The sequence below is a fragment of the Gastrolobium bilobum genome, unplaced genomic scaffold (assembly GCF_033153095.1).
Source record: "Gastrolobium bilobum isolate Gb01-03AN ecotype WA unplaced genomic scaffold, APGP_CSIRO_Gbil_v1 utg1211, whole genome shotgun sequence".
In the NCBI taxonomy this organism is placed as follows: domain Eukaryota; kingdom Viridiplantae; phylum Streptophyta; class Magnoliopsida; order Fabales; family Fabaceae; genus Gastrolobium; species Gastrolobium bilobum.
In genome coordinates, this window is record NW_026898913.1 from 475,668 (window position 1) to 485,905 (window position 10,238).

The window sequence follows — 10,238 nt, forward strand, 5'->3', positions numbered from 1 at the left end:
AGATCTGTAATTATTCCCCAAACAGCAATAAATGCGTAATTTTTTAATTAAAATGCAATAAATAAATTTTTTTGCCTAATTTCACTATGATATATATAAAAGCATTACTACAACATGATCGCAGCAATGCTTTTAGAAGTGCAAACTAGGATGTATTTACATTAACAGAACACGTCCGTAACCTGAAATTATAATTATATGAATTGATTTGCGAGTCTGTATTAATCCACTGCAGAATAAGTAGTATCACAATAGTAAAAATATAAATACTCTATTGATCAATCAAACATCAATTGAGAACTTTATACATTGATACAGTGCCTTGAAAGCGGCACGTAAAACCAATACATGTCTACAATCTTAGCAGGGTAAAGAGAAAAAATGAAGACTCCAAACTCCAGCTTCCTATCCCGAGGGGAAGAGCCAAGGTACAAAATAATGATGAATCAACTAGTATGAATGCCACTTCATATCCCAGAACTCACATAATCTTCAACTGAATAACAGAAATGCATGTTTCCGACCACCTAAATAAAACCCTTTCTCTAGGAGTCTGTTGTAACTTATATTATTAACCAGTAGATGAAACCAAAACATTATGCTCCTTCAAACGTTTCTGAAAATTAGCTAAACGGGTTTGTAACTGCAGGATGCCAGCAGCCTTATGAGAAAGAATGGCATTTAGTCTTGTTATATAATCATCCAGCTGATTCCCTGGTTGATCTGCTTCAACCAAGAGGTTCATCTCCTGTATGTCAAGTGCAGATAAAAATATGAATATGAAAAAATCATCGACTTTGCACCATTCACTGAGGGGTGCAGTGGCAAGGACAGTGTTAAGGATTTCATTTTTCTCTTTTCTTCGCTCTATTCATATTTCCTAGAATTAATAATACCTCCACTCTAACAATAAATGAAATGATAGAATAATAATAATGACAATTCAAATACCTCTCTAACAAGATTCATGGTCTCCTCTACTTGTGTCCGGTGAGCATTAACAAGGTCCTCTTCTTCCTGAAATTATGACATGCTTTGGGTAACAATGAGCCCTTTGTTTTTTTTACATAAAAACAATTTTCTCAGTAGCTAGTGATTTACCTGTAAGAGGGCATTTAAATCATCCTCTGAATGTGCAGTTTTACGTTCAACTTTTGGGAGGTCCTTCCATTTGATCTGACCACTGGGTTTCTTCAATTTGTCATCTATTGTATCATATGGCTCCATCTTTCCATTTTTCTTCAAAGGTGGTGGTTTCACCTGCTCGTAGTACTCTTCAGAGGGACTAAGATCATCCCCTTCATTTTCATCATCCCATGTATCAGCAGTGCGATCCTCATAGGCAGATGCTTTAACAGATAAGGGAACCGTAGTTGATTCTTTGAGGTTGAGATTCGAAGATAAAACATCCTTCTTAGAGTTGTTACCTTTCGATAGGCTTTTTACCCTGCATTTTCATTCAGTTTGTAACCGTGAAACCATGAATTTTCTTTATCTTTTTGTGCACATCGGGGGTTGTATTGTGTCTCTTTGTGAGGTGTGGTGTGGATGGTTTGGAGAATTAGGGGATATAGAACTACATTTAACAGAAAATTCATCGTTACCTGTCAGCATATCTTAAAGTATTCAGAGTATGTTCGCATGACCCAGAGCTTGGTGATATGCATGATATCATAACAGTGCGGGAATTGCCAACAAATGAATCCCTCAAAACTTCAGTCAGTTTACTGCCTCTGAAAGGGATGTGTCCTTGGTCATTATCAAGGGCTCTAATGCATTCCTTTAGGGCGAGTAAGCTCTTATTGATTTCAGCACCTTCTATTCTGTGTCATATAATTAAAAAAACAAGGAGGACGAAACAAAAAAAACTCATTAGACTGGTTTCCGAACGCATGTGGAATGCTTACAATTCATGATAGCATATATTGAAATAAAAGTAGTGATTATAATCGCAAATTTAATATATTGTATCATATGGAGTCTAATCTAATTTCCTAAGTAATTTTCTCTCTCGTGGTCTTTTAACTTAGATAAGTAACAACATAAAATGGTATTTAGAAGTTTACTCATAGTGCAAATCCACCTCATCTATTTCAGGCTCAATCATACCTTGTCTGTTTGTCATTATCTGTGGTATCTGCTCCACGTTCACTTCCAGCAAGATCTATGAAGGAGAGCTTGCCAACACCCCGGGGAGGTTTGGATTGATTGCCATCAACTGACCTCTTGATAGCAAGCTGAAGTATTGCATGTGACCGTGAAGATTCCTCATTTGCACCCGTGGTGCCCGTACTTCTTGCGGCACTTCCTTTCTCAATCAATTCTTTGATGTCCTCCACATCCGATACTCGGTACTCTTGCAAACCCACAATGCAAACTTGCTGCTTACCATCCTCCCTCATGCAAAGTTTTCTGCACAAGTAGAACTTTAAAACCAAAGAACACAGAGATTACAGGTGCAAACAAGAAGGGATTTGACTTACTTTCGATCATTAAGGAGATCAAAAAGCTTCCCACCATATATTTCAAAGAAACTGACAAACAATTGAAATCCCTGGTTCCTGTAAGTATGATGCATCAATCTCAAGATGTCCCTTGATGCTTTAAGTGGAAGTGGCTTCATTGTGTAGGTTTTTCCACTTCCTAGAAAAGCAGAAAATGGTATTTAGAAGTTCACTCTTAGTGCAAATCGTCAGTCATGGTGGTATGAAATATCGGGACTGCAAAATCTAGATTTACCTTTACTAGAGACAAGAATTCAGCTTGGACATAAAACAAAGTAGGCATTAATGAAAACACATTTGGGAATATCAATCACAGATTCATAATACCCAAACTAAACGGCAAACAATAAATAACCAAAGACGATAACCTGAAGTGAGCAACAAAAAGTTTAAAAAATTTTACATCCTCATCGGTCATGGCTAAAACTCAAACTTTGGAAGGCGAAACCAAACCGCCTTACCAGAAAACTCCAAAGAGATATATGATATGAAGCAGAAGTATCACTTCACAAATAGGCATAAAATCGGAATTTGTCTTCAGACAGACTATAACACTACTAAATCAAATTTGAGAGGCTGCTATCACCTGTTTGGCCGTATGCAAAGCAAGTTGCCTTAGTGCGATCAAAGATTATTGGAACTATGGGCTCCACTGTTTCATGATACACCTAAGGAAACAAAAAGTTCGTACAAAAAAGTTGCATAAGTAAGGATATATCACATGTGTTGTCAATTCATTCTTTTCAACTGAACATTTTTACATTATAGTTACCTCATCGTTCGTAACCTCCTCATTCAAGACAGCATCAAAAACAAATTCATGCTTCTCTACATACTGAGTAAGGTCAACCTGCAAAGCAAAAAAGCATATAGATTTTAAAATCTTTGAATATAAAATGTCTATTATATTATCACACAAAAACTTTTCATGAGAACTGCCAAGCGAGGAAATCAGGGGGTAAAATAATAAATCTTGGCCCAATACTATCCCTGGAAAGCTTATTTAATTTTTAAAATAAACATACAGATAATTACACTCAACATATTTTATAGAATGGTTTCTATTTTTCTGTTTGGTCCTGTACAGATTACCTGTATTGTTTTCATGTCCCACATTTCAGATTCACCAAGAGAAAAATTTAGAAATATCAGATACATAGGCAGCACCATAATTGATTTCTTAGTTCACAAGTCATTTTCAGTAGCTAAATCTTACATTTCTCAAACCTAAGGACACTTATACCACATTGGAACTATTGATTGATATTGCCTCTTACACTCACCTTCAGTTTAGTCTCATGCACTGTTAAAGAATTGGAATATGTTTCTATAATGTCTTCCTCATTCTTTGCTAACTCCTTCTTATTCATTGGTCTCTTACGAACCTGCATTAAAATAGTAACAACAAATATCAGAACAAAATAAAAAAGTAATGCTTTTCAAATTGGACAAGATTTAATTTTCATTTTCAGACAACTCCATGAATTTTAAACTTAGTTCTACGTGTTCAACGATAGTTGTTGTGTCAATGCAGTCTTCGTTTCAAATTTACTAGCAAACAGTCAGCAAAAAAACATTTAAAATGAAAGATAAAAGCATCAATTAAAAATGAAACGTCGATGGTAAATTGAGATATGCGAGAGAACATACCACAACTTTAATCTTTGCTACAGAACTAGATTTCTCTTTGTCTGCAGGTAAACTTTTCAATAGGTTTTCAGGAGCACGAGCTCTGCCAGTCTGTTTACTCAACATGTAAGGTTCAGAGTCATCAAAGCTTCTACCCCGGATAGGTTGATACGGGGAGTTGGTATCAAATGCATTGGAGGCTGGAATCTAGCAGGATAGAAAAGATATAAGCAAATTTAAGCTACGTTTTCCATGTGCATCCACTTACAAAGAGAAAATTAGAGAACACCCGTCCTAGTTCAAAACAAATTAACTTTTTAACTTATGAGAACCGTGCCCACCCGTACCTAAATGATCAACTTAAGAATTGAAATCTCAACGCATATATGTAAAGAAATCAACGATCATATCTGGATTGAGGAAATGATTTTAATCGTCACATCACATGAAAAGGAAAGAATAAATAAAAAAACACAAGGTTATAACGCTTTTGCACAAGTTTAGAACTAAAGATCTGTTGAGGCTGATGAAACAATTTTCCACAAGTCAAATTTTGCACAGTGTGAACACTTCCAAGGGCTAGAACTAAATAATAACCTCAGGAAGAAGCTCAGTGTCAAATGAATGCAGATCCAACAGGCCGGGGCTGAAATCACCGGGTGAATCTTCTCCATTCTTTTTCTGCGTCGAAGCACGGTAAGAACCGGGAGGTGTGGATGGCTCCATGTAATAATCAGTTCCTCCATTAAAGCTCCTCTGTGCATTCCTGTTCATTCTTCCTCCAAAGTTATAGTCCTGCTCGCATTTTCAAAGAATCGTATCAAATCAAAATGTTCATACACAAAGGTAAAAAAACAAGATCGTTAGTGACTCATCACAAGGAAGGGGAGAAAGTGAGATCAGAAGAGAAGAACCTGAAGCGGATTGGCAGAGGATTGAAGGTGTTGAAGACCAGCAGATTGGAGCCACCTGTTGCCGTTGGAGGAGCCGTCGAGAAAGTTATCGGAGTACTGTCGCTGGTGATGCACCCCCGTCGCACCAGATCTCAGCCCCTGTCTCCCTGCACCGTTCATCTTCCCGTGCGATCAGATCGAAACGGAAGGGACTGAGAAAGCTGAGATGATGAAGCACAATGGATTGGAGTGAAACCGAAGATATAGGAATGGATAGAAAGATACGAGAGCAGCAGCAGCAACAACAACAACAAAGTGTTGTACTGAAATGAAGGAAGGCTTTGAAATTTTTTTTTTTTGAAGAAGCGTCTCTCTGGCTGGCACGTGCGAATTGTTTGAATAAACGACGACGTAGTGTGGTAGGTCCCGTTGTTTTTTGAACTTGTCACCGTTCCACATGGGTGGGGACCATCGCTGTCTTTTGTCTATTTATCGTTGCGCGCTTGGCTTCACATTCAAAAATTCTGAGGGCCTTTTAAGACCTCATGCCACGTGGCATCATCCTGTGCTGGGTTTGCTCCGTAATGGCAACTCAACAGAACAATTTGCGGCGCGGCCCTGTATTGTTTGGGCCCAGGTTTCCGGTTATTTCTCCTTCTTTATGGAGCCTGCCTGCTTGTTCTGATTTTTATTTTTTTAATTTAAACCTGTCCAATATAAAAATAATTAAAAAATAAAAGTTTAGTGAAGTGAAGGTTTTTTTTTTTTTTTAGTACAAAGGAGATAAAAAAAGAAAAACAAAAGCAAGAACTAAACGAAAGAAATCTCTGAGTCCACAAGAGGACTTAGCTCCACTAGGATATTTGAGAGGTATACGGCATCCTCCTACAGTTCAACGCTGATTTTGCTAGTCAATCAGCACAAGCATTCGCATCCCTCCTAACATGGAGAAAGATGACCTGCCAGTTCCTATTGCTCCATTTCTTTATGATGTCCACCATCTGATGGGAGAGGGTGTCATCCCCTTTACGGACAATTTCTTGGATCGCCCTAAGGCAATCACTTTCTACAATCAGCTGCTGAGCCCCCTTGTCCCAAGCTACCTACAGCCCCTTGTAGATCGCCCAAAGCTCGGCTGACAAAGGAGAGCACATTCCAATCTTATACATATAACCAGATATCCATCCGCCTTTGTTATCCCTGATAAGACCTCCACAAGCTGCTGAGTTTGTGGTGAGTTTGATAGCGGCATCAGTATTGAGCTTCCACCAACCCAAATGAGGGGGAACCCATTTCACATGCTCCCTACTCAGACAGGATGTTTGAGTCCGGGTTGGTCTAGTCAGGCTGGACTTGATCTCCCCTAAATATGACAATATGTTCATTAACGGTATATCTGGTCTGGTGAATTGGGGATCATGAATATCCTTATTTCTCCAAAGCCAAAGAAACCAAGTGGTGGTCATGAAAATATCTATCCAGTTTAGGAGCTGAAAATGGGGCCATGCATTACTAAGATTCGCTCGAATCCATTTATCCAGAGGTAATGTTAGGAAATCGTCCGGGATGGAGCCACAAAACCAAGCATTCCAGATCGGATACGCATGTTTGCAGTCACGGAGGACGTGGATGATGGACTCCACTTTGTTAGGGCAAGCGTAGCAATATGGAGAACCACCCCAACTAGCAGTAAGTTCCCTAGTAAGGATTCGTCCGTGATAGATTAGCCATGCAAAATTGCATATTCGTTTAGGGCCTTTCCATTTCCAGATAAGGTTCCATAACCTATCCGGCAGAAGCGTCTCGAAATTCATGAGCTTTGAATAAGCATAGCTGACAATATTCTTTGGACCAATACACTCTTTCCATGCCAAACGATCCTCACCCCTGGCGTCTTGGGGGGGGGGATGATAGCTCGAATGATTTGGATAGCCTCCATAGGGAGATACTGGTTCATCATGTCGTCGCGCCACCCTCTGAACTCATCATCAACCATATTGGCTGCCCTGAGGTCCAGATCAATCGAACTGGGGTCAGTAGTCACTACCTCTATAAGGGGTTTGTTGAGGGGGGTCCAGGTATCCTGCCAAAAGAGAACCTCTTTTCCATTATGAATGTCCCACTGGAGATTATGAAGAAATGCTTCCCATATGTGACCAATACCTTTACAAAGACTTGAGTCGTAATTTTGAACCTTAATCCCTCTGCGAAGCATCTTCCTAAGGTATTTGCCTTTAAGCACCTGCACCCAGAGGGACTCGTTATTATTAATAATCCTCCAAGCCACCTTAAACAAAAAAGCATTGTTATGAACTTTGAGATTATGGATTCCAAGACCTCCAACATTCCTTGGTCTACATAACTTGTCCCACGAGATTAGGTGCACCCGTTTCTTGTCAATAACATCTCCCTATATGAAAGCATGTTGGATCTTCTCCACTTCCTCGCACACCACCACTGGGAGGTTCCCATGTTGCATATGGTACACTGGGATGGAGCTGGGAACCGAATTCGCTAATGTTACACGCCCAGCGAAGGAGAGAAGTTGACATTTCCAGTTGGGTAACCGGGTTTTGACACGATCAATCACGTTGGAATAGTTCCTTCTCCTTCCTCGACCATGAAAAAGCGTTGCTCCAAGGTATTTGCCTAGCGAATCAGCAACTTTGAAACCACTAGCATGGGATATGGTTTCTTTAACTGATAAGTTAACATTCCTGGAGAAATACATCACGGGTTTTTCAATGCTAACCATTTGGCCCGACATCTCACATAAATCCTTCAGACAATCCAACATCACCCCAAGTTGCTCAACAGAGGCTTCACCAAAGAGAAGGAGATCATCAGCGAACATCAGATGGGATATGGGAGGCCCATTTCTTCCTGCTTTTATTGGCTTCCACTTCTAACATGAAACGACTTCAGCGATCAAATGGGACAACTTTTCCATGCAAAGCACGAAAATGTAAGGAGAGATAGGATCTCCTTGCCTGATTCCCCTTGTAGCCACAAACTGTGTAGATTTTCCACCATTCCACAGAACCTAATACTTAGGAGAGGAAATACAGTTATGGATAATAATAACCAGGTTAGATGGAATACCTGCTTCCAACAAGACAGAATTGATGAAAGCCCAATTTAAACGATCGTAGGCTTTAGCAAGGTCGATCTTAATGGACATGTAGGCTTTTTTACCCGTCATTCTATTCATGGAATGGGTCAGTTCATGGGCTATGATGACATTGTCGTGTATAAGCCTGCCTGGAACAAAGCTGGTTTGAGAGGGAGAAACAAGCTTGTTCATTAATGGTTTCAAACGGTTCACCAAGGTTTTGGTTAATAGTTTGAAAAGAACATTACAAAGTGCAATCGGACGAAGTTGCTCCACCCTCTCCGGTTTGTCCACCTTGGGGATAAGAACCAGTAGTGTCTCATTGGTCTTCCCAATTTCAGTAGGATTGAGGAATAGATTTCTGATGTCGTTGCAAACTTTTTCAGAAAGGAAATCCCAATTCTTCTGGAAAAACGCCGCCGGGAAACTGTCCGGGCCAGGTGCTTTGTGGGGGCCCATCTGGAAAAGAGCCTTTGAAATCTCGCTATCTGATAAGGATCTATTCAGAAGTTGAATCTCGTCTATCTCCAAGAGCGGCCAGTTAACCAAGGTAGTCTTCCAGGGCCTTTCCATCTGCTCTTCAGAGAAAAGATGCTGATAGAAAGTGGTCACTAGATTTTTTAGGGTAGGCTCATTTCTTATCTAAATGCTTGCATCGTTCTTTAAGGCACGCATTGAGTTTCTCCTCCTCCTCGTGATGGCAGTGGTATGGTAGAACTTGGTGTTTCTATCCCCATCACGTATCCAGATGGCCCTAGCCTTATGATACCAGAGTTGTTCCTCCATGTCTAGAATACTTTCCAGCTCAGTCCTAAGGTTCCTCTCCAGAAGCTCCAAATGCCAGTTGTGACCCCTCTCAAGAGCACGCTGGATCCCAGCCAACCTACGCAAAATGGATGATTTCTTTGTAGAGATGATACCAAAGACATTAGTGTTCCACTCCCGCAAAGAAGGAATAAGCTTAGCAAGGTTAAGGGTTATGGCTGCATCATTCCTCCAATTACTAGTGAGGAAGTCTTTGAATTGGGGGTGGTCCAGCCAGGGGGGAATAGGCGAAACGGTCTATCCTCCCATACTTTGGAATCATTCCACAGCGACAGCAGGAGCGGGTTATGATCAGAAAAGGTTCGAGGGATAACTTGCACAGTTGCTTCATCGAAAGTGGTTCTCCATTGGGCATTAGCAACTGCCCTATCTAACCGTTTGTAGACACGATCTAAGTGTGCGAACTTTGGGCCCTTCCAGGTGTAGATGGGCCCTGAGCCACCCAGGTTGATCAAATTGCATTCCTCCAGCACAGACTCAAAGGCTTTGCATCTATTGATATCGACTGGGGCCCCTCCTTTCTTTTCCCCAGCTGAGATAATTTTGTTCCAGTCTCCAGCTAGGAGCCATGGTTCATTGAACACCGACTGAAGACGTCTTAGATCTTCCCAGAGTTCGAGCCTCTTTTTTATTCTAGGACTAGCATAGATAGCCATGAATAGGAAATGAGGTCTATCATGAATGGAGATCTGCATCATCACAAATTGTGAACTCTTTTCTACAAGATTAACCGAAACAGAATGATTATTCCATAGCACCCAGATGCCTCCAGAAAATCCCACTGTCTCCTCGACTATAGGTTCCTCAAAGCCCAGACTACGGATAATTGAAGCAGCCCGTGAGCCACTAATTCTTGGTTCCATCAATACAACCATATCACTCCTAAACTTCTTATTTAAGGTTCCCATGATGCCTTTAAAATGTTTTTTTTGCGGCACCACGACAGTTCCAGACGAGTATATTCATTGGATAACTGATGAGGGTGGGATGGACTTCTGGGTTCCATCGTTCCCATTATCTTTTCGTCCAGCAGGTAATTGCACATGTCTACCCAGCAAGGGGTTTCTGGAGGGGCTGTTACTGCGGGATCTGTGAGCGTAGCTGAATTCCTTAGCATAATCTCTTGGATCATCTTTATCCTCAGGTCTCATATCAGAAAGATCAAGAGATGTGATGTACCCTTTCTGCATGCACGTAATGACTTCATTAAGGACTCTATTATCTTGATCTTTGGACATATATCTCATAACAGCCAAAATTTCTTCTTCCGTGCGT

General features: G+C 40.6%; 2 protein-coding genes across 2 annotated transcripts; both read right to left on the bottom strand.

Moving 5' to 3' along the window:
* Positions 1 to 369: 369 nt before the first annotated feature.
* Positions 370 to 5,227, bottom strand: LOC133285344 (kinesin-like protein KIN-13B). Its single transcript, XM_061482553.1, has 12 exons — positions 5,048 to 5,227; positions 4,731 to 4,928; positions 4,155 to 4,340; positions 3,788 to 3,889; positions 3,277 to 3,354; positions 3,091 to 3,172; positions 2,484 to 2,643; positions 2,110 to 2,412; positions 1,605 to 1,823; positions 1,102 to 1,447; positions 952 to 1,017; positions 370 to 748 (listed from the first exon to the last, which is right to left on the bottom strand). The coding sequence occupies exons 1-12, from the start codon at positions 5,204 to 5,206 to the stop codon at positions 572 to 574; spliced, it is 2,076 nt and encodes a 691-aa protein (XP_061338537.1). The 5' UTR covers positions 5,207 to 5,227; the 3' UTR covers positions 370 to 571.
* Positions 5,228 to 8,780: 3,553 nt separating this feature from the next.
* On the bottom strand, positions 8,781 to 9,871 carry LOC133285366 (uncharacterized). Its single transcript, XM_061482576.1, has 2 exons — positions 9,215 to 9,871; positions 8,781 to 9,077 (listed from the first exon to the last, which is right to left on the bottom strand). The coding sequence occupies exons 1-2, from the start codon at positions 9,869 to 9,871 to the stop codon at positions 8,781 to 8,783; spliced, it is 954 nt and encodes a 317-aa protein (XP_061338560.1).
* Between the last annotated feature and the right edge of the window lie 367 nt (positions 9,872 to 10,238).

Bases quoted from the DNA above. Each gene is read 5' to 3' on its own strand.
- LOC133285344 (XM_061482553.1), bottom strand. From the start codon at position 5,206: ATGAACGGTGCAGGGAGACAGGGGCTGAGATCTGGTGCGACGGGGGTG. The intron at 3,890-4,154 runs GTATGTTCTCTC...ATTTTAATGCAG, and splicing joins TAGCAAAGATTAAAGTTGTG to GTTCGTAAGAGACCAATGAA. The intron at 2,644-3,090 runs GTGATAGCAGCC...CTGCTTTTCTAG, and splicing joins CTTTGCATACGGCCAAACAG to GAAGTGGAAAAACCTACACA.
- LOC133285366 (XM_061482576.1), bottom strand. From the start codon at position 9,871: ATGGGAACCTTAAATAAGAAGTTTAGGAGTGATATGGTTGTATTGATG. The intron at 9,078-9,214 runs GTATGGGAGGAT...TCTTTGCGGGAG, and splicing joins CGCTGTGGAATGATTCCAAA to TGGAACACTAATGTCTTTGG.